The 24,487-nt window shown below is 43.7% G+C and overlaps 1 protein-coding gene across 2 annotated transcripts in view; it reads left to right on the top strand.

Annotated features, from left to right (window-relative positions):
- Positions 1-24,487, top strand: part of LOC121554853 (E3 ubiquitin-protein ligase MYCBP2-like) — a 323,061-nt gene that overhangs the window by 286,318 nt on the left and 12,256 nt on the right. For both annotated transcript variants that reach the window (XM_045212139.1, XM_045212140.1), the window contains 17 exons: positions 484-644; positions 1,654-1,810; positions 3,534-3,758; positions 4,451-4,516; positions 4,858-5,097; positions 5,301-5,390; positions 5,530-5,610; positions 5,825-6,091; positions 7,927-8,210; positions 9,047-9,263; positions 9,612-9,713; positions 9,975-10,103; positions 12,985-13,117; positions 13,377-13,504; positions 16,223-16,411; positions 17,749-17,856; positions 19,046-19,255. In XM_045212139.1, coding sequence (XP_045068074.1) covers positions 484-644; positions 1,654-1,810; positions 3,534-3,758; positions 4,451-4,516; positions 4,858-5,097; positions 5,301-5,390; positions 5,530-5,610; positions 5,825-6,091; positions 7,927-8,210; positions 9,047-9,263; positions 9,612-9,713; positions 9,975-10,103; positions 12,985-13,117; positions 13,377-13,504; positions 16,223-16,411; positions 17,749-17,856; positions 19,046-19,255 — 2,787 coding nt within the window. The remainder of the gene's footprint in view (positions 1-483; positions 645-1,653; positions 1,811-3,533; positions 3,759-4,450; positions 4,517-4,857; positions 5,098-5,300; positions 5,391-5,529; positions 5,611-5,824; positions 6,092-7,926; positions 8,211-9,046; positions 9,264-9,611; positions 9,714-9,974; positions 10,104-12,984; positions 13,118-13,376; positions 13,505-16,222; positions 16,412-17,748; positions 17,857-19,045; positions 19,256-24,487) is intronic.

Raw genomic sequence — 24,487 nt, 5'->3', positions numbered from 1 at the left:
GGAGGACAGAGGAGCCTCTTAAAGAAGAAGTTACAGGTCTGTGAGAGCCAGAAATCTTGCTTGTTTGTAGGTGACCAAATACTTATTTTCCACCATAATTTGCAAATAAATTCATTACAAATCCTACAATGTGATTTTCTGGAATTTTTTTCTCTCAATTTGTCTGTCATAGTTGACGTGTACCTATGATGAAAATTACAGGCCTCTCTCATCTTTTTAAGTAACTTTTTTTCCCCCTATCTGTGACCAACAGATGCATACCGTATCTATATTCCCAGTCATTTGAAACCCATAGATTACGGCCTAATGAATTTATTTCAATTGACTTATTTCCTTATATGAACTGTAACTCAGTAAAATCTTTGAAATTGTTTCATATTGCGTTTATGCTTTTGTTCAGTATACATGTATGTCTGTAGTCATTGTGTCCCTGATATGTGTGTTTTTATCTACTTTTCCATTATGTTTTCTTCATACACACAGGAGAGGGACCTGGGTGTGTGTGAGCACCCGCTGTCTGACATTGTGATCGCCGGGGAGGCCGCCCACCCCCTCCCCCACACCTTCCACCGCCTCCTCCAGACCATCTCCGACCTAATGATGTCACTTCCTAGTGGCAGCTCCCTGCAACAGATGGCCCTCAGGTACAGTGGCCCTGTTGCTCAAAGTTCACCTCCACTTTCAACTCAAGCCTGCCCTCAAATCAATTATTTAACCCTATTATCCACCATACACTTGGAACAGAGCATATTATTACATTTTACATTTTACATTTTAGTCATTTAGCAGACGCTCTTATCCAGAGCGACTTACAGTTAGCGCATACATTATTTTATCGAACCCACAACCCTGGCGTTGCAAACACCATGCTCCACCAACTGAGCTACATCCCCTGCCGGCCATTCCCTCCCCTACCCTGGCAACGCTGGGCCAATTGTGCGCCGCCCCATGGGTCTCCCGGTCGCGGCCGGCTACGACAGAGCCTGGATAAGACTAAAACTAAGGGGAAAATATCTCTTCTAAAGGATCAAATACTTTTATATATATATGAATAGGCCCTATAATGTTCACCACAGCTTTTTTCACATTACTTTTTAACACTAGAACCGCTGGGCTTTTCAGCATACAAGTACCCGCTACACTAAAGAATGCTGTCCGGCATCACCTTTAGCCTACTCATCAGATTAATCTACAGTGTTGTTATCAACCTAAATAAATACCAACGTAAATACCATCGTTCACGGTCCTGTTTCAGGACCGTGAACGAAAGTGATCTCTAGTGTTCCGCAACGAAACCATTATTTTAAAAGCATGGGAACCAGTTAATAACGTCCTTTCACATTCCAAGCAATTTTTCAGTCCCACAAAAAACGCCAACCAAACACCTGTGCAAAAGCACTCAGAAACATCTCCTTCCAGGGTCTGATTTAATAGTTTTGGTATATGATCGTTTAGCAGACACTCTTTTATTCATAGCGACTTGCTACCAACATGTGACACAGATATTCAGGATACATGGCCCATGTAGAAATTGAACCCACAACCCTGGTGTTGCTAGCACCATCCTCCAAACAATTTAGCTACCACTGTACTGATCAATGTGAGCGCGTGATCTCACCCTTGACCCGGAGTGTTTCCCCATCTGTCTATCAGGTGTTGGAGTTTGAAGTTCAAGCAGTCTGACCACCAGTTCCTGCACCAGAGCAACGTGTTCCACCACATCAACAACATATTGTCCAAGTCGGATGACGGCGACAGCGAGGAGAGCTTCAACATCAGTGTGCAGTCTGGCTACGAGGCCATGAGCCAAGTGAGACAGAATCCCATAAGAGAGCCATAATCATAGGGATGTTTCACGGGACCCATATTATATTAAGCCTAGTACTAGACTAAGAAGGTTTATTTAAATGGAGAATCTCCAAGGAGAATGATTTTTAAACCAGGACTAGGTTCAAACTAGATCTGGCTCATTAAGTTTTGCGGTAGCTAGCTCGACCTTATGAAAGTTGGTAGAGAATAGACTAGGTGATACATATACCACAGATGCTGTCTGAGACCCAAGTGCAGACCAACAGAACAGTCCAACAAATACCTAAGTCGTGTTCATTAGGGGATGCAACGGAAAGCAGTTAAACCTTTTCTGTTATCCTTGATGATTTTAAATGAATTGTATCCACTGAAATTAGAGGGCTGCATTCCTGCTGTGTGGTCTGCATTTTTCATATGGAGGGCTGTCAGACAGAGGACTTTGGGATGAAAATATGTTTGTTGTCCATCAGATTATTTGGAAATGTTTGTCTTTCTGCTTTGTATGCATTAGCCTACCTATTGTATTAAAAGCACATATGTTTCGCTGCTTTAACAGTAGCCTAGTTGGGCGTGAGTTCAAGTGCAGCTAGTATATGTGATGTCATTGAAATAGAGTAGGCTGCCTACATCCGCAGAGAATCACGTGGCAATTAACTCAAATATGAAATGTACTTAAATATGATTAGACCGTAGTTTACTACAGTGTCTGTAAATAAATATTGATAATGGAAAGAAGTGGAGGGCGCTCAATCAACGTGAGTCGAGGTGCAATCAAAAAAAAATAATCATCATTGAAAAGGAAAAGGCATAACACGCACATACTGTAGGTTAGGCTACTAAGGTGAGCGAGCGTTGCGGTATTGATTACCCATTTATTTGTCTGCCTGCAAATCGTCCTCCTAAAAAGTAGGCTATATTCTATATGCAAAACGTAGCAAGTGTCGCTGTCATCATTCTTGCTGCTTCAAGTTCAGTAGCCATATGTGCGAGATCAGCTGTGGTCTCAATTAAATAGAGTAGGCTATAGCCTATGCATGGGCGGAGAAGCGCGGGGCAGTTATCATTCCAAGGAAATGTACTTCCTAAATATGTTTAGGCTATAGTTTACTACATTGCTTGTAAATAAATATTGATCACACATATTTATCCATTTGAAAATCTTCCCACTCCTAAAAAGTAGGCAATAAAAATAGCTCAAGAGACAGTGCAAGTCTCGCGAACTATGCTCTCTTCAAACTACATCTAGCATATTCACTGATATAGCCCAGTAATACAAATAGCCTAATATAATGGGCCACATGAGAATCTTTGGTAATATAACCTATTATTTTTGCGCATTTTATATTGCATATAGGGCGTAAAATTGCTAGGACCATGGCTGGCAAGTGAGCTGCGTCACATACGCCTAAAATAAATCATTGCGGGACTGCGGTTGGGTTTGGGACCAGTTATTTCAGTAGTGGGTGGGAGTCGGACAGAAACCCAGCTGGGTGCGGTATGAAAAGCTGCGGGAGCGGGATGAAGAAATCAGTACCACGCAGACCTCTAGCTGAAATTAAATGTTTAAGATAGCTAGCAAAATTGTAAAACCTTGTCTGTTATCCGCTATGATTTGAAATGAATTGTATCCACTTGTGTGGCTGAAATGGACAGTTCAATATTGTCCAATCAAATCGTATCTATCTATATAGCTGGGAGGTGTTGAACATCATTTGACCTTCCAGGAGCTGTGCCTAGTGTCCTGTCTGAAGGACCTGACCAGCGTGGTGGACATAAAGACGTCCAGCCGTCCGGCCATGATCGGCAGCCTGACGGATGGCTCCACCGAGACCTTTTGGGAGTCGGGCGATGAGGACAAGAACAAGACCAAGTGCATCACCATCAGCTGCGTCAAAGGCATCAACGCCTCCTACATCACTGTGCACGTGGACAACTCCCGCGACATTGGGGTGAGTAGGGAAGGATTAAAGGGACATTTATATGTTTTATGGATCCCCATTCCTGGGGTCCAGCTAAATTAAGGCAGTTATGCAATTTTAAAAACATGACAATACATTCACAACATATTTCACAACACCTTAAGTGTGTGCCCTCAGGCCCTTACTCTGCTACCACACATCTACAACACAAAATCCATGTGTACATGTGTGTATAGTGCTTATGTTATTGTGCGGCAGGTAGCTTAGTGGTTAAGAGCGTAGTGCCAGTAACGGAAAGGGCGCTGGTTCTAATCCAGGAGCCGACTAGGTGAAAAATCTTTCGATGTGCCCTTGAGCAAGGCACTTAACCCTAATTGCTCCTGTAAGTCGCTCTGGATAAGAGCGTCTGTTAAATTACTAAAATGTAAAATGTGTGTGTGTGTGTCTGTGCCTATGTTTGTTGCTTTACAGTCCCCGCTGTTCCATAAGGTGTATTTTTATCTGTTTTTTAAATCAAATTTTACTGCTTGCATGAGTTACTTGATGTAGAATAGAGTTCCATGTAGTCATGGCTCTATGTAGTACTGTGCACCTCCCATAGTCTGTTCTGGACTTAGGGAAGTGCACTCCAAAATCAAATTTGTCAGATGCCACAATCTAAAATGTATTGAAAAACGGTCTGTTTTCATTGATTTTAAAGCCGCTCTTCTCTAACTCCACAGAACAAAGTCACCTCCATGACGTTCCTGTGTGGCAAAGCCGGGGAGGACCTCTGCAGGACCAAACAGGTTTGGCCTCTTATTTGAATAGACCAGCTCCAGGCATCTGTATAGTGCATTACAAGCCATGCCTCTGGTTAAAAGTAGATTACTACATGTTGTTGTACACTACTATTTGGGAAAGGTAGTGAGATACAGCCTGATATAGCTAACCACTATTAGTACAGAATATGGCAAACTACAGCAATTGAAGCCCTTCTATACAATGTGTATTGTAATTTACTGTATGTACATACAAGCCGTTTTCAAAAGAAAGAACAAAGGAAAATCTGTACTGAACATTTTGATTCACCTCGGCATCAACACAACCTTCACTAACCAATCCCTTCCATCTCCCCACCTCTCTCAAGATCGACCTCGACTCGCGTCACATGGGCTGGGTGACCAGTGAGCTTCCTGGCGGGGACCACCATGTGATCAAGGTGGAGCTGAAGGGGCCCGAGAACACGCTGCGGGTGCGCCAGGTCAAGGTGCTGGGCTGGAAGGCTGGCGAGAGCATCAAGATCGCGGGGCAGATCTCGGCCAGCGTGACCCAGCAGAAGAACTGCGAGGCCGAGACACTCCGCGTTTTCCGCCTCATCACCTCACAGGTCGGTTCACCTGTCAATCAATCGTACTATGGGATCATAGGACCGGTCACCTGTCAATCACTCATAATATCATCTTACTGGTCGGTTGGCCAGCCAGTCACTCATACTATGGGGCCAAAATGTTCATGTTTTCTTCCTCTACCACTTTAGATCTAATAGAATTGGATAGGTTCAAGCTTTACCCTTGGTGTGCATGTGTGTAGGTATTTGGGAAGCTAATCTGCGGAGATGCTGAGCCCACCCCTGAACAGGAGGAGAAGAACCTGCTGTCATCATCAGAGGGAGAGGACAAGGTCAGGGGTCATACTGTATACCAGTGTTTCCCTGTATGCCAGTGTTTCACACCTGAATCTTTTTGCAAATAATGACCAGAAAACAAACAGGATATTATAAAATATTTTTGTTTACCTGTTATTGTTTACATGTCATCAGGCTCCGTCAGACGCAGACCTGAAGGAACACATGGTGGGCATCATTTTCAGCCGGAGCAAGCTGACCAACCTGCAAAAACAGGTCAGTAGTCTATGGAATACCTGGCCAATAAAGTACAATTAACTAAAATAGTACAATACAACTACAACAACACAAAATGTGATCTCTGTCTACAGTAATCCTCTATAGAAGGCTTTGAGGGTTCAAGCCCCTGACTCTGCTTCCCCTGTCAATGTTATCTTCACACTTGAAATTGACTTCATATAGCTTTATCACTCTCCCCTCCCCCCTCCAGGTGTGCGCCCACATCGTCCAGGCCATCCGCATGGAGGCGACCCGGGTGCGCGAGGAGTGGGAGCATGCCATCTCCAGCAAGGAAAACGCCAACTCGCAGCCCAGCGACGACGACGCCTCCTCGGACGCCTACTGCTTTGAGCTGCTGTCCATGGTGCTGGCTCTGAGCGGCTCCAATGTAGGCCGCCAGTACCTGGCCCAGCAGCTGACGCTGATGGAGGACCTGTTCTCGCTGCTGCACACGGCCTCGCCCCGTGTCCAGAGACAGGTGGGGTGTACCCACATAATACAGACTCAACACATAATGTAATAACACATAATAGTTATTTATATACTCGTCGCCAAACCCACTGGCTCCAGGTCATCAATAAATCACTGCTAGGCAAATCCCCGTCTTATCTTAGCTCACTGGTCACCATAGCAAAACCCACCCGTAGTCTGCGCTCCAGCAGGTATATCTCACTGGTCATCCGCAAAGCCAACACCTCCTTTGGCTGCCATTCCTTCCAGTTCTCTGCTGCCAATGACTGGAATGAACTGCAAAAATCCTTGAAGGTGGAGACTCTTATCTCCCTCATTAACTTTAAGCGTCAGTTGTCAGAGCAGCTTACCGATCACTGCACCTGTACACAGCCATTCTGAAATTAGCCCACCCAACTACCTCATCCCCATATTGTTATTTATTTTGCTAATTTTGCACCCCAGTAGCTCTATTTGCACATCAGCTTTTGCACATCTATCATTCCAGTGTTAATACTAAATTGTAACTATTTTGCACTATGGCCTATTTATTGCCTTACCTCCATAACTTACTACATTCGCACATACTGTATATATATTTTCTGTTGTATTTTTGACTTTATGTTTTGTTTACCCCATATGTAACCATATGTAACTCTGTGTTGTTTTTATCGCACTGCTTTGCTTTATCTTGGCCAGGTCGCAGTTGTAAATGAGAACTTGTTCTCAACTGGCTTACCTGGTTAAATAAAGGTTAAATAAAATAAAAAATAAATGTTATATTATACATACACAATATGCCCATACACACACATGGGCACACCTACTCAATAAAGTATCATGGGGTGCTGGTCCAGTATGATTTCCTGCCTCATGACAATCTTAAAGAGGAGCTGAACTCTAAAACCAACTCATTATAATTATAATAATAATAATAATAATATATGCCATTTAGTAGACACTTTTATCAAAAGCGACTTACGGTAATGCATGCATACATTTTACGTATTGGTGGTCCCGGGAATGTGGCATCAATAGTAGTCTTAAACAATTGTACTATTTGCAAAAGTGGTAGAACTTTGGTCACAAAGTCAGAATCTTCTAAAACAGAGATTTGCGAGATTTAAAGAATCTATGGCACGTAAACGTTTTTCTTGGGTTGGGTTTAGATTTGAATCCTGCCCACGGCTGTCAGCGCCCGAATAACCAACCTACAACCCACCCTTTTTCTTTATAGACAGCAGAGCTAACCAATTGAGGCATTAGCACACAGCGTCTCAGGACAACTTTGATGAGACTTGTTCATTATAAACAGCTTGGGTTTTTCCAACTCAAACATCCTCACAGTTGTGAGCTAACTTTAGCGTCACAAACACAACTGTCATAAAAGATAGGGAAATGCTCAGAGCTTGATTCTTGACCAATCACATTCATGTTGTCATGCGGTTGCTAAGTCATTTGTCATGTGTACGGTGGCTGTTTGGATAGTTAAAGTAAACTGGAACACACATTTTACAGTTACATTTTACTCATTTAGCAGTTGCCCTTATCCAAAGCGACTTACTGTAGTGAGTGCATACATTTTCATACTTTTTTTCATACTAATCCCCCGTGGGAATCGAATCCACAACCTTGGCGTTGCAAGCTCCATGCTCTACCAACTGAACTACACGGGACACACAACAGTAGGCTATTAGAAAACATGACACACACTTCAAACTGGCTAAATCAGTGAATTCAGCCCCACTTTAACATCAGTAAAGCTAAAGAGAGTCTCTGCATGATGTATATCACTCCAGCCGTTTAATAACATTGACTACATGGCTATCCTTTCTCACCCTTCACCTGTCCCCTCTTTCCCAGGTGACCTCTCTCCTCCGTCGTGTCCTTCCTGAGGTGACACCCGTGCGCCTGGCCAGCATCATCGGCATCAAGGCCCTGCCGCCTGCCGATATCAGTGACATCATCCACTCGACCGAGAAGGGTGACTGGAACAAGCTTGGCATCCTGGACATGTTCCTGGGCTGCATCGCCAAGGCGCTCACCGTGCAGCTCAAGGCCAAGGGCACCACCATTGCCGGCACGGCGGGCATGGCGGCAGGCAAAGGCATCACAACTGTCACACTGCCCATGATCTTCAACTCCAGGTGAGACAACAACTTTGAGATTTACCTTCATTAGGCACAAAATCTAAGAAAATGGTCCAAAAACGGAGTGAAGTATGACTATGTGGACTTGTCCAATAAGAAAAGCTTGCTTTTGTTTTATGTTGCAAGACGTTGTAAGATGTGAGATGACCCACCTGGATGGGTCATCTCACAAAAACGATTAATGACTTCGTCGCCAACATTTTGAGATATTCTCAAACCAATTGTTGTGTGTGGTTGTTTGTATATTGACTTTCAGATGTGATTTCTCCTGATTGAACAGGAATTCCGGATTTTCAATATAATCTCATTCAAATGTATTTATAAAACCCTTTATACATCAGTGGTTGTACAAAGCCTTTTGTACATTTTACTGACATTCTCTTGTATTCATACATTTCTGGAATTGACCTAACTCCCCGAAACCAATATATATATATTTTTTTACATTTTTAGTCATTTAGCAGACGCTCTTATCCAGAGCGACTTACAGTTAGTGAGTGCATACATTATTTTATATTTTATTTTTCATACTGGCCCCCCGTGGGAATCGAACGCCATGCTCTACCAACTGAGCTACATCCCTGCCGGCCATTCCCTCCCCTACCCTGGACGACGCTGGGCCAATTGTGCGCCGCCCCATGGGTCTCCTGGTCACGGCCGGCTACGACAGAGCCTGGATTCGAACCAGGATCTCTAGTGGCGATGCAGTGCCTTAGACCACTGCGCCACTCGGGAGCATATATACAGTACTTATTGTTTTGCTGTTCATATCTCTGTTGTATTGTGTCCCATAATGAACACATTGGTCGAACACTGCCTCTCTCCATGTGCAGCTACATACGCCGGGGGGTGAGCCACTGGTGGATGAAGGGATCCACTCCCCCTCAGATCGCTGAGATCATCATCAAGCTGGTCAAAGACATGGCTGCCGGACACCTGTCGGATGCCTGGTCTCGGGTGACGAAGAATGCCATCGCTGAGACCATCATGGCCCTCACCAAGATGGAAGAGGAGCATCGCTCGCCAGTCCGTTGCATTGCCACCACCCGGGTATGGCTGTTCTCATATCACACTACCATATTGTGTGTGTGTGTGTGTGTGTGTGAGAGAGGTAGAGGGAAAAGGAGTGTGTGTGTGTGCTTAGCAGACCTGGGTTCAAATACTATTTCAATTACTTTCACATACATTTCATAGTAAGTATTCAGATTAATTTTTTGAAAATTCAAGTAGTTGAATACTGGAATGTAAGTAAGTATCTAAAATACATGTATTTGAATCCAGGTCTGGTGTGTGTGTAGTGTGTGGCGGATGTTTGTATGTGCACATGCACGTGTGTTAGGTTAGTGCGTGTGTTTGAGTACATTTTTATCCTCTCTGTCCTTTCTCTCTGTACTGTAGTTGTGGCTTGCTCTGGCCTCTCTGTGTGTGCTGGACCAGGATCATGTGGACAGGCTGTCCTCAGGCCGCTGGATGGGCAAAGACGGACAGCAGAAACAGATGGTAACTTGTCCATATTAGCCTCATAGAACACGTGCATTTTGGCAAAGCAATATAGACTCAAGACTTTCTCTGTTTTTTATTATAACCTGTTGAGATAATGCATAATTGAATGGATTTAATTTATAGCACGCAAAATCACATTCCTTACAATTTTTACATTTAGCTATACACATTTTAAGTTCTAGGTGGATGAAATGAGTGAAAGTTGTCTCGAGGTGTTCGGGTTGTAACCGTAAAGTGTCGTTGTGCTCCTGTCCACAGCCCATGTGCGATAACCATGACGACGGCGAGACGGCAGCCATCATCCTGTGTAACATGTGTGGTAACCTGTGTACCGACTGTGACCGCTTCCTCCACCTGCACCGACGCACGCGCTCCCATCAGAGACAGGTCAGTAGTACCCACATTCACCTGTAGGGGGCTAGACTGGGAGCCTGTCGAAGTGTCAATGCTTCTTTCCACCTTGGTACCACCTGCAATAATGTGTATACCAGGGTTTCCATTAGGATATTTGCCACCGGACAATGTGACCTGCAAGATTTACATTTACTGGACATTTGAGAAATATACCGCATGCATTGGGTGCGTAACCCATTATAGGGTATGCCCACGGAGCTCAGAATGCAGAAATCACATTTAGATTATGGTAATTCAATTTAACAGAATAGAAATTAGCCTGTAAAGTTGGTTCATGTATACCAACATGAACCAACATGTCCCTGATAATTTGTCCGGCACCAATGTTAGTTATCCGCTTTTCCCTGGTGTATATACGCCCATTTGTGAAGACCTGACCACCTATAAATGTTAAAGGGATGTTCCACTCAAAATACAAACTAACATGTTTTTCCACCTACCTTGGCTGTAGTAGTTTCCAAGACAGTTTTTGCTTATGCATTTAGCTTATTAAGGTATTTGTTAGTCATGCTTAGGCGTAGGCGGTATACCAGTTATAGCGTACACCGGGGTATTTTGAGATACTGACGGTACGGTTTTCAATACCGTATTAAAAAAATATATATATTATAATAATAGAATACAAATTTGGGGCGGGGGACTACGCCACTGCTTGTAACTATAAGTTAACGCATAAGAGTCTAAGCCCTGTCTAAGCCGGGGGAGGGGTACTACTAAGTTATATGGAATTGTTTTAAGAAATTCATAGGATCATTTTGCTGTTTGATTTAGAATGTTAAGACCCATTGAAGTATAACAACAAAATTAGAATACAATTATTTGATTAAAAAATGTATTTGGCCATAGTGCTATTAGCCCATACAAAAGCATTGAATAACAGATTCACTACATGGAACAACAGATCAAAAGGAAGTTTGTTCTGAAGTGTCTATCCTATATCCTATACCCCTTATTTTTGTCACTAAACATTCTCCATATATACTTCCATTAATCTTTTTGGCTGGTCCCAGGGGACCTTCAGACAAGTCTTGTGAGGCCTGTGGGCGTCCAAGAGTAAACAACATGTACGTGTTCGTGAGAGACTCATCTTTCCATAGAGGGGTCATAATAGTGTGTAGGCCAAACCGATTTTGTGAGAAGACTGATTTTCGGGATGTCTCATTGTCTGGCAAACACCGCCCTAGCTCTGTCACCTTTCACCGCAGATGCGAAAGTGTTACAGATGCGGTGGATTGAGATGTATCCAATGCAAAAAAACTGATACACTACATGACCAAAAGTATGTGGACACCTGCTCATCGAACATCTCATTCCAAAGTCATGGGAATTAATATGGAGTTGGTCCCCCCTTTGCTGCTATAACAGCCTCCACTCTTCTGGGAAGGCTTTCCACTAGATGTTGGAACATTGCTGCGGGGATTAGGCCTGATTCGCAGTCGGCTTTCCAATTCATCCCAAAGGTGTTCGATTGGGTTGAGGTCAGGGCTCTGTGCAGGCCAGTCAAGTTCTTCCACACCGATCTCGACAAACCATTGGACCTCGCTTTGTGCCCGGGGGCATTGTCATGCTGAAACAGAAAAGAGCCTTCCCCAAACTGTTGCCACCAAGTTGGAAGCACAGAATCGTCTAGAATGTCATTGTATGCTGTAGTGTTAAGATTTCCCTTCAGTGGAACTAAGGGGCTTAGCCCGAACCATGAAAAACAGCCCCAAACCATTATTCCTCCTCCACCAAACTTTACAGTTGGCACTATGCATTGGGGCAGTTAGCGTTCTCCTGGCATCCGCCAAACCCTTGGCATTGTGCATGGTGATCTTAGGCTTGTTTGTGGCTGCTCGGCCATGGAAACCCATTTCATGAAGCTGCCGACAAACAGTTATTGTGCTGACGTTGCTTCCAGTGGCAGTTTGGAACTCGGTAGTGAGTGTTGCAACTGAGTTCAGATGATTTGTACGCACTACGCGCTTCAGCACTCGGCGGTCCAGTTCTGTACCACTTCGTGGCTGAGCCGTTTTTGCTCCTAGACTTTTCCACTTCCCAATAACAGCACTTACAGTTGACTGGGGCAGCTCTAGCAGGGCAGACATTTTTCAAACTGACTTGTTGGAAAGGTGGCATCCTATGACGGTGCCACATTGAAAGTCACTGAGCTCTTCAGTAAGGCTGTTCTACTGCCAATGTTTGTCTATGGGGATTGCATGGCTGTGTGCTCGATTTTATACACCTGTCAGCAACAGGTGTGTCTGAAATAGCCAAGTCCACTCATTTGAAGGGGTGTGCACATCCTTTTGTATATATAGTGTATCTCTATCTTAAACTGACAGATTGTTATGGGGATTTCTTTATTATGCTAATTAGATTTCCGCGGGGTGTGGACATCAACCATAGGGGGTTAACTATCTAAGATGTGCCAAATAAAATATCTCCAGCTCGGGTATCCAACTATGCATTTGGTTTGCTAACTTGCTAGCTAAATGGCTAGCTTGCAAGATCAAGCTTGGTTACAGCAGAGACAATTAATCCCCTCCTGGATCAAGATCCCTACTGCTTACATTTGTTTTGTCCCCAAGAATTATAATAAAATGTTTTTTGTTGTTGTAGTTGTTTTGTTTGAAAAAAAAAATAGTGCCCCTTGTGTGCACCCCGGTAATACCATATACTCCCGTATCAGAAAAGGTAGAAAGGTATGAAAATCTGGATATCGCCTAACCCTAGTCAAGTTGTTTTTTCAGTATTACCATTAATTCTGAAAATATGTCTACAATCCAACTCATATTACATCATCCCTTTCTGACAGGCATGATGTGTAATTCAACATGGCGGTAACCCTGGTCTCCCTGCTGTTTCTCTACAGGTGTTTAAGGAGGAGGAGGAAGCAATCAAGGTGGACCTCCACGAGGGCTGTGGGAGGACAAAGCTCTTCTGGCTCATGGCTCTGGCCGACTCCAAGACCATGAAGGCCATGGTGGAGTTCAGGGAACACACGGGTAAGAGAACTTATTCAGATCCTTTTCTGGCCCTGTCAAGAAAAACCCCTTAGCTAGCCATTACCCCCTAGACACTTGTGTAGATCTGAGAGGGACTGGATAGATTTAAGCAATATGATGACATTTCCACCTAGCCTATTACCTTTCTAATTCTTTGCAATCATAAGAAGTCACCGACTGTCATGACTGTTAATAGCATCTGCCGTGTGATGTTTATGACAGAGTTATGTATTCCTTATGAGCCTTCTCTCGTGCGTAGCTAATGCTCTGCCTCTGTGTGCGGGGAAACCAGCCTCCAGCAGCTCAGATGCCTGCAGGTTCTGTGGCACCAGGAACGGCACCGAGCTCTCAGCCGTGGGCAGTGTCTGCTCTGACCCAGACTGCCAGGTACCAAACACTCACAACATCAGTCATAATGATCATAGTTCTGGATTGCATTGATAAAACTTTTTTCAAATTCAGGTGTTCAGAGCGCTAAACCTAATCCATGTACTTACCACCCACAACATCAGTCATAATGATCATAGTAACAGATTGGATCTATTAAAAGAGCTAGCTATAGTGTTCAAAACACTTAGGCCATACAAATGTAATGTAAAAAATAAAATAAAAAAAATGTATTATAGTTTTTGGGGTATTTTACCCCCTTTTACTCCCCAATTTCGAGCTTGTCTCATCGCTGCAACTCCCCAACTTGCGCGGGAGGCGAAGGTCGAGTCATGCGTCCTCTGAGACATGACCTGCCAAACCACGCTTCTTAACACCCACCCGCTTAACCCGGTATGCAGCCACACCAATGTGTCGTAGGAAACACAGTTCAACTGACGACCGAGGTCAGCCTGCAGGCGCCCGGCCCGCCACAAGGCGTTGCTAGAACGCGATGAGCTAAGTAAAGCCCCCCCGGCCTAACCCGGACAACGCTGGGCCAATTGTGCGCCGCCCTATGTGATTCCCGATCACGGCCGGTTGTGATACAGCCCGGGAACGAACTCGGGTCTGTAGTGATGCATAGACCGCTGCACCACTCGGAAGGCCCCACAAATAAAATCATTTTTAAAGAGAGGTGAGCGAAAAAAGAAAAAAAACATGTGGACCCTTTTGTTAAAATCCTATAACGACCTTAGTTCAACACCTAGCGACCTAGTACAGAAATTGTAGCCTCTTGGGGAGGCTAAAAGAGGCATAGTTCAACCATAATCAGAGAGGGAGTTCTGTATCTCTTTATTGGAAGCTTGAGAACATTATTTTTTCTATAATCGTGCAATTTATTGTTACAACTTTTCATATATGTATATATTTTTTATATTTCAGAAAAGTGAAAACGTGCATCCTTTAAACCAGGGGTGTCGAACATCCGGTCCACGAGGGGGCCCCCTCGTATACTTTAAAATGACTAAAACCAAATATAAACTGTGTAGAAATTATAATGGATCTACATTCATACAGTGTCCAGCTCGCTAATAATCACCTAAATGAAAGCTAGACAGTCAGGGACAATGTTGGGGAACATTATTTTGAAAAGTAGTTACAACATTACTTACTATGGAAAGAAACTGGTTACATTATTTTTGTGTTACCAAAAACAGAAAACCCTCATGTTGGTCATTCATTCCTATGCCCAGTAGAGGGGGCACACTACCTATGAATGGCTACCCTCTGTAGGTTTCTCAAACTTGGTCCTGGGTGTCCCCCCCCCCCCCACCAATTTGTGCACAAATTTGTTAACATCCCTGTTAGTGAGCATTTCTCCTTTGCCAAGATAATCCATCCACCTGACAGGTGTGGCATATCAAGAAGCTGATTAAACAGCATGATCATTACACAGGTGCACCTTGTGCTGGGGATAATAAAAGGCCACTCTAAAATGTGCAGTTTTGCCACACTGAGGAGTATTTCTGTCTGTAATAAAGCCCTTTTTTTGGGAAAAACTCATTCCGATTGGCCGGGTCTGGCTCCTCAGTGGGTGGGCCTGGCTCCCAGGCCCACACATGGCTCGCCCCTGCCCAGTCATGTGAAATCCGTAGGTTAGGGCCTAATTTATTTATTTTAATATACTGATTTCCTTCTATGAACTGTAAATCAGTAAAATCTTTGAAGTTGTTGTATTTATATTTTTGTTCAATATACATTATTTAGTTTAATTATTTGCACACAAGTAAATACATATATAAAACCAACTGGGCACAGTAAAAGAAGAAGCTAAAATACAAGGGCAACTGGCTACCAGTGTTGTATTATTTTACACACAGATACGAACGGGGAACAGAGATTCTATGTAAAACTAGATTATAATTTATATTGTCTAATTGTAGTGACCTTTCCTTTATGTTTATGGCAAAGACGAGCTGGAGAAATGTACGTTCTTATCAACTGAGCCTAACTTGATCACCTACGCTGTTTGCTTTATTACCAGACAATAAATGGGGCACTTGCCTGAACCCGATGATCCTGTGTTTGTGCTTGAATCCTGCAAGTAGCGTCGGTTAAGATTCAAGGAGTAACATCTGTCCTTTTCTTCTACCAATTCAAAGTACTGTGAATACTTCCACGATAAAGGCTATTGTCTCTGTCATCTCGCTAGCTATCTATCTACTAGCTGCCATGCCAGCTACCCACCACAATGTTCGTGCAGAAATAGGAAGCAGGAACGTAGCCTAGGGGGAGGGATTGTTGTTTGACACCCCTGCTTTAAACATTAAATTACATTTGTATGGCCTTAGCTTACCTCATCTGCCACAATTGTGAAAACCCCAACTCGGTAATAATGATCATAGTAATGGATTTTCAAAGTGTCTAAACTTACCTTACCAGCCACCAGTGGGAAACACTCAACTTCACCTGGTTTAGGCTTGAGGTCCATTTCAATTCAGTCCATTCAATATATTGACATTGAAACTCAATATAAGAATTGAAAAGTGTAATTTATTTTAAATTGTACTATTCATTAATTTAATTCCTCGTCACTCACTCAATTGACCCTGCTGTACAGTATTGCACTGCAAAGGGTGTTGCGATTTTAAATGCACTTTGAATAAAGTGGATTTGATTATATGTATTGGGTAAAGCGCATCATCTGACCCTCACTCCCCTCCATGCCCTCTGTAGGAGTATGCCAAGCTGGCGTGCAGTAAGACCCACACGTGCGGCCACCTCTGTGGCGGGGTGAAGAACGAGAAGAGCTGCCTGCCCTGTCTGCACGGCTGCGAGAAGAACACAGGCTGCCTGAAACAGGACGCCGACGACATGTGCATGATCTGCTTTACTGAGGCGCTCTCTGCCGCTCCCGCTGTCCAGGTACACTATACTCTACACAGAATTACATTTTATTTCACCTTTATTTAAGCAGGGAGTCATGCTGAGACCACATTCTCTTTTGCAGATGAGCCCTGCATGAACACATCAATGAACATCAAATTACACAATACATGAAAAGCAAACACAAAACACGAAAAGCAAAACACAATCATATGAAACAAACACATTATTCAGTAAAAAGGCCCTCTAACATTGGCCTGAATTGCGCTAGAGGTACCAACAACCAACTTAAAGGAGTTTTGGAGATCTCCACTGAGTTAGGTAAATATGCTTAAAAATCAAATAAAAAATTGCCGATTTACGTAACTCGGTGGAGATGGAAGGGATCTCCAGGTTTAGCCATCCCTGATTCCGGGTCTGCGACCTTATATGTCTGAAGCTTAACAATTTTGTATTTGTATTTATTAAGGATCCCCATTATCTGCTGCCAAGGCAGCAGCTGCTCTTCCTGGGGTCCAGCAACATTAAGGCAGTTATATAGTCCCGTGTAGCTCAGTTGGTAGAGCATGGCGCTTGCAACGCCAGGGTTGAGGGTTCGTTTCCCACGGGGGGCCAGTATGAAAAAAATAATAATAATAATAATAATTATGCACTCACTAACTGTAAGTCGCTCTGGATAAGAGCGTCTGCTAAATGACTCAAATGTAAATGTAAATATACAATTTAAAATATTGCATGACATTACATTACATAACACTTTTCACAACACATTAAGTGTGTGACCTAAGACCACTACTCTACTACCACATATCTACAATACAAAATCCATGTGTACGTGTGTGTGTATAGTGCGTTAACAATGAAGTAAGGTACGGCAGAAGTTTATGCAAGAGGGCTTTATAGACAAAAAGAGCATAATGCATTGATCTATGAGACGTCAAAGAGGGCCAGCCTACTTTCTAATGCAAAATGCGAAATGATGTGTAATGAACCTATCGCCCTTACTAAAGGGAAATGCGCTATGATAAACTGCGTCCAATGGCTTCAATACTGTGGTAACTGTATTTACAGTATATAGATGAAACAAATACTATTATTGATAGTATTATATTGTATCTCTATGATACTAGCTTGAATCAGACAGGGACTCGCACCTGGGTTAAATTAGTATCTGTTTTCTTTCAAATACTTTTGAGTGTTTTTTTTGCCTGCCTGGAGTGCAAGATGGGTGGAATTTGAACTTGTGGGACTATTATATTGGTTTCAAAATAATACAAATACTATTTGAACCAAGGATTCTTGTTTGTCTTTAGGCCACAGATGTGTTCAAGGTCAGGTTCCAAAGGTTCTGTGTGTGGTTCTGTTCTGTTCCTCAGCTGGACTGCAGTCACGTGTTCCACCTCCAGTGTACCCGTCGTGTTCTTGAGAACCGCTGGCTCGGGCCCAGGATCACCTTCGGCTTCATGTCCTGCCCCATCTGCAAGGTACTATTCAACTTATGTAGCCCCACCCACTTGACCTGAGCCATTTCGAAAGCGGTTGTCTTTCAACATCCGGCCCATTGACACACAAGCAAAACCATAATTAAATATGAGCTAAATGTCTCATTTCCACGTAGTATAAGCACTTGGAAACCAACGTTAGCATAATTAGCATTCCCATAGACTTAACATGGCGGGTTAGCTAGACTAGCTTATTAGACTGTATCTGATGGTCGTTATCCATACAGGCTGTATTCCTTTTCAATCGAAGATCAATGCTTGAAAGGGCAATGTTGTTAGACACAGAATACCAATGGGAATAGAGAAACAGTGCTGAAATGTTTTTATGTAGATAACATGAGGATATTTGCAATCTGTTGTGCTACAAAGTTAACTAGCTAACCCGCCATTTTGAGTCTATGGGAATGCAAATTATGCTAACGTCGGCTACCGAGTGGTTATACTACTTGAAAACGCACGTTTACATTTTTTCAATATTTTTTCTGATAAAAGCAATTGATGAAGGCTAGAACATGAAGGTTTAAACAGTTACTTAAATAAAATTTAGTTTTTAATAGTGAACAAGCGTTGAGCCTTGTCTTTTTCAATAACATTTCTCACCAGATAATTACCATATCATTCAAATGATGTGCAAGTTATTTAATTATTTTGACAAATGTAATTTATATCTAACAACATCACCAGCTGTGTGTCAATGCGCCGGAAGTTGAAAGACAACCGCAGAAAATTGTCTGCGCCCTTGTTGCCAGGCTATGGTGGATATAAACCAATCTCCAGCAGTGGCCCCCTGGAACATCTAGTAATACACAGCTTCAAATATGGTCTAGAACGGCAGTAGTGGGAGAACATCCCACCCATTTTCATTGGTTTATCTTCCATCTAGCCCCTCATAAATGCACTAAGTATGGATTTAAATCTGTTTATTGTTTCGCTGGTTTAGTTCACCAGTTTGGTTGCTTTGTATAGAGGGCTGGCCCCTTTTCAGGTTTTTAGTCTGTTTTACTGAAATGTACTTGTCACTAGTCTTGCACACCAGGCATTTCTAGCCGTGTGTTTAGCAAAAAATAATAACTGACAGTGGTTTGAACTAACTAACATTGTGCCAACCGAGTTAAGAAAGGAGAGAGAATTGACTCAGACTCTTACCTGACTGGGCTGTTTTTCCTCCCAGAACAAGATTAACCACTCGGTCATCAAGGACCTGCTGGACCCTATCAGGGAGCTGTTTGAGGACGTATGGAGGAAGGCTCTGATGAGGATGGAGTACGAGGGGCTGCACAAGAGCGAGGCCATCACCATGCCCGGTGCCCGCTTCCACAACGACCCGGCCGGCTTCGCAATGAACCGATACGCCTACTATGTCTGCTACAAGTGCAAAAAGGTAGGCACTAGTGGTGTAACGGTTCACCAAACCAATGGTTTGGTACATATTGCGGTTTTAGGGTCACGTTTCGGTTACGATACACCAGGAAAATGAAATGCCAACAGTTACTGTAGGTAATTTTTGTTTATCTAAGAAAATGATTACATATATGATCATGAGTCATATAAAGCCTGATAAGAAAACATACGATTACTCATCAACAACACTAAAATAAAGTGCAATATGCGTGTGCCATCAATATGTAGACATGGCTCAGACATTGTGTAGGCCTATGCTATAATGTTTTCTTACAAAGAGAAAAATAGGCGCACTTGTGTGACTCTGTCATAAAGGGGGCGTGTCTGTAGCACGGTACTTCTCATTTCCCACTCTGTGGTAATGTGACGGGCTGTCACTGTAAAGTAGCTCTCTGTAGCCATGGCGGTCCATCCATCTGTAGAAAGTGCAAAACAGGGTGCATTGGCCAATTCATTGACAACGTTGGCTTTAGCTTGCTTATATAGAGCGGGTACTACCTGTTTGCTGAAATGCGTGCGAGAAGGCAAAGTGCGTAACGCGGCTCTAGCACTTTCACAAGCTTATTCTTCTCAACCATCGAGAATGGGCGCATATCCGCGGCTATAAACATGTTCATGTTTTGTATTGATATGTGTATTTGTATTGTGCAGGGCTCCTTTGAAAAAGAGACTTGGTCTCAATATGACACCCTGTTAAAATAAAGGTTAATAAATAAAGATCTAATCACATTTTATTTGTCACATGCGCCGAATACAACAGGTGTAGACCTTACCGTGAAATGCTTACTTACAAGCCCTTAACCAACAATGCAGTTCAAGAAAGAGTTAAGAAAAAGGTAAAAAAGAATAAAAAATAACACAATAAAATAACAATAACGGTACCGAGTCGAGGTAATTTAATAAATACCTATCGCTCTTGTAATTTCTTTGGCCCGGTCAGAATCAGCTTGCGAAGGGCTGCTTGAATGCAGAGAGGAGACTAAGTTGTGTTTTTTATTTTTTTCTCCTTTGTTAGGAATACTGTGTTGATGTCGGCGTAAACGTCTCAACATGTTTGAGGTGTTGGCAGCTGCGTAGGCTATTCTAGTTGAGCAGTGGCAATATACTCTCTCTGTCTATCTCCGTTGTAATCTACTGGGAAGCCAAAATGTTCCCAAACTGGAGATTTAAACGATGATGGAGAATCCTCCTGGTTTATCGACCCCACCAGTCGCCATCGTACAGAACTAGTTCCCGGCTGCACAAAAGGACAGTTTGAAATGCGCCAATTAAAGATTTGAATTTTGATTACAACGTACACATAGGCTCTAGTTGTTTTAACGGAATAGCCTGACATGTTTTTTGAGCTCAGATTTACTCAAGAGGCATACAGCGCAGCTGGTATAGCCTATAGGCCTAGTGTTTTTATAAAAATTTATTCACAGTGTGGACCGAACCGAGGTCCCCGTACCGAACGGTTTGGTATGAATACGCGTACCATTACTCCCCTAGTAGGCAGAATTCTGGGGCGTATTCATTAGGCCGATTCTGTTGCAAAATGTTTCTTAAATGGAAGAAAACTAAATGAAACAGAGGTTTTAGTTGCAAAACTGGATGTATACTTAATTAGTGGTGTTTATGGATTTAATACAATTTGTGGACAGAATGGGTCCCACTTTAAATGACGTTCAGCTTATAAAGGCTTCTTAAAGCCTTCATAATGCCTTCATATGTTACAAAGCATCTATAACCGTATGTCATGCTTTAAAAAGGGTTCATAAATGTGGCATAACTGTGTGACACAATCACCAATGTCAAATGTGACATAACCCTTTATAAAGGGTTGACATGTTCTGCTGAAGGATGGAATACACTCTAAAGTGATGTCATGTTAGTCACATTACATTAAAATCACATTTTAAGATAAATTGTGGAAATGGCCATAATTATGACTTTTTTACTATGTTAAATAACACTAATATGTGAGAACAATATTTTCTGTGAAGAAATGTTTAATTTTGGCGTTATAATAAGGTTGGTAGCAACATGTTGCAGCTCAAGTCGACCACAAAATCCACAATGCAATGCTCTCTCTATGGGCTGGCTAGCTAACTAGCAAACGTAGCTACACACAATAATACCAAAGACAATATCAGCATGTGAAGTAGCTAGTTACATTGACATTACATTTTCGTCATTTAGCAGACGCTCTTATCCAGAGCGAAATTGGTGCATTCACCCTATGATAGCCAGTGGGACAACCACTTTACAATATATATCTTTTTTTGGGGGGGTGGGGTAAGGGGGGGTAGAAGGATTACTTTATCCTATCCCAGGTATTCCTTAAAGAGGTGGGGTTTCAAGTGTCTCTGGAAGGTGGTGAGTGACTCCGCTGTCCTGGCGTCGAGAGGGAGCTTGTTGCACCATTGGGGTGCCAGAGCAGCGAACAGTTTTGACTGGGCTGAGCGGGAACTGTGCTTCCGCAGAGGTAGGGGGGCCAGCAGGCCAGAGGTGGATGAACGCCCTCGTTTGGGTGTAGGGACTGGTCAGAGCCTGAAGGTACGGAGGTGCCGTTCCCCTCACAGCTCCGTAGGCAAGCACCATGGTCTTGTAGCAGATGCGAGCTTCAACTGGAAGCCAGTGGAGTGTGCGGAGGAGCGGGGTGACGTGAGAGAACTTGGGAAGGTTGAACACCAGACGGGCTGCGGCGTTCTGGATGAGTTGTAGGGGTTTAATGGCACAGGCAGGGAGCCCAGCCAACAGCGAGTTGCAGTAATCCAGATGGGAGATGACAAGTGCCTGGATTAGGACCTGTGCCGCTTCCTGTGTAAGGCAGGGTCGTACTCTGCGAATGTTGTAGAGCTTGAACCTACAGGATCGGGTCACCGCCTTGATGTTAGCGGAGAACGACAGGGTGTTGTCCAGGGTCACGCCAAGGCTCTTTGCACTCTGGGAGGAGGACACAACGGAGTTGTCAACCGTGATGGCGAGATCATGGAACGGGCAGTCCTTCCCCGGGAGGAAGAGCAGCTCCGTCTTGCCGAGGTTCAGCTTGAGGTGGTGATCCGTCATCCACACTGATATGTCTGCCAGACATGCAGAGATGCGATTTGCCACCTGGTTATCAGAAGGGGGAAAGGAGAAGATTAATTGTATGTTGTCTGCGTAGCAAAGATAGGAGAGGCCATGTGAGGATATGACAGAGCCAAGTGACTTGGTGTATAGCGAGAATAGGAGAGGGCCTAGAACTGAGCCCTGGGGGACACCAGTGGTGAGAGCACGTGGTGCGAAGACGATTCTCACCACGCTACCTGGTAGGAGCGACCTGTCAGGTAGGACGCAATCCAAGAGTGAGCCGCGCCGGAGATGCCCAACTTGGAGAGTGTGGAGAGGAGGATCTGATGGTTCACACTATCAAAGGCAGCAGACAGGTCTAGAAGGATGAGAGCAGAGGAGAGAGAGTTAGCTTTAGCAGTGCGGAGAGCCTCCGTGACACAGAGAAGAGCAGTCTCAGTTGAATGACCAGTCTTGAAACATGACTGGTTTGGATCAAGAAGGTAATTCTGAGAGAGATAGCAAGAGAGTTGGCTAAAGACGGCATGCTCAAGAGTTTTGGAGAGAAAAGAAAGAAGGGATACTGGTCTGTAGTTGTTGACATCGGAGGGATCGAGTGTAGGTTTTTTGAGAAGGGGTGCAACTCTCGCTCTCTTGAAGACGGAAGGGACATAGCCAGCGGTCAAGGATGAGTTGATCAGCGAGGTGAGGTAAGGGAGAAGGTCTCCGGAAATGGTCTGGAGAAGAGAGGAGGGGATAGGGTCAAGCGGGCAGGTTGTTGGGCGGCCGGCCGTCACAAGTCGCAAGATTTCATCTGGAGAGAGAGGGGAGAAAGAAGTTAAAACATAGGGTAGGGCAGTGTGAGCAGGACCAGCGGTGTCATTTGACTTAACAAACGAGGATCGGATGTCATCAACCTTCTTTTCAAAATGGTTGACGTAGTTAGCTGTAAAATCGCCTAAACAAACTGCACTATCAATTTAGGAGTTTATAATCTCACCATGTTCAACCGGCAGATATACTTTTGAGGAGATGGGAAACATTGCCCATGCTACGTGAAAGGGCCGCACGGTGCATTCTGGGCAATGCTGGGACAAGGAGCGCTCTCCTTCAAGGAGCGAATGGGAGTCTATTGGGCACTAGCTCAAAAACGAAAAACATTAGCACGAATTTCGTCAACAAGAAATACAACCTTACAAATCTTTTCATAGATGTGAGATAATTAACTTGCTATCTGTAATATCGTATAGCTTTGGAATCGTGACATTACGTACTTTCGTGGAAAATTGACACGTTTCTCGACTTTGAGAAGGGATTGCGTGACAATTAGCTTTGCTACCGCGTGACGCAGCATGATAACGTCAAATCAAATTTAATTGGTCACATACACATATTTAGCAGATGTTATTGCGGGTGTAGCGAAATGCTTGTGTTCGTAGCTCCAACAGTGCAGTAGTATCTAACAATTCACAACAGTACACACAAATCTAAAAGTAAATGAATGGAATTTAGAAGGACGAGCTATGTCGGAGTGGCATTGACTAATATACAGTAGAATATAATACAGTTTATACATATGAAATGAGTAAAGCAGTATGTAAACATTATTGAAGTGACTAGTGTTCCATTATTAAAGTGACCAGTGATTCCATGTCTATGTATATAGGGCAGCAGCCTCTAAGGTGCAGGGTTGAGTAACCGGTTGGTAGCCGGCTAGTGATGGCTATTTAACAGTCTGAGGGCCTTGAGATAGAAGCTGTTTTTCAGTCTCTCGGTCCCAGCTTTGATGCAACTGTACTGACCTCGCCTTCTGGATGGTAGCGTGGTGCACATGCCGTGGCTCGGGTGGTTGATGTACTTGATGATCTTTTTGGCCTTCCTGTGACATCGGGTGCTGTAGGTGTCCTGGAGGGCAGGCAGTGTGCCCCCGGTTATGCGTTGGGCAGACTGCACCACCCTCTGAAGAGTCCTGTGGTTGCGGGCGGTGCAGTTGCCGTACCAGGCGGTGATACTGTTTCCTGAAGTCCACGATCAGCTCCTTTGTTTTGTTGATGTTGAAGGAGAGGTTATTTTTCCTGGTACCACTCTGCCAGGGCCCTCACCTCCTCCCTGTAGGCTGTCTCGTCATTGTTGGTAATCAGGCCTACTACTGTTGTCATCTGCCATCTTGATGATTGAG

The sequence above is a fragment of the Coregonus clupeaformis genome, chromosome 40 (genome assembly GCF_020615455.1).
Source record: "Coregonus clupeaformis isolate EN_2021a chromosome 40, ASM2061545v1, whole genome shotgun sequence".
NCBI classification, from domain to species: domain Eukaryota; kingdom Metazoa; phylum Chordata; class Actinopteri; order Salmoniformes; family Salmonidae; genus Coregonus; species Coregonus clupeaformis.
The sequence above is the reverse complement of the archived record's forward strand: the minus strand, read 5'-3'. Positions and strand labels throughout refer to the sequence as shown.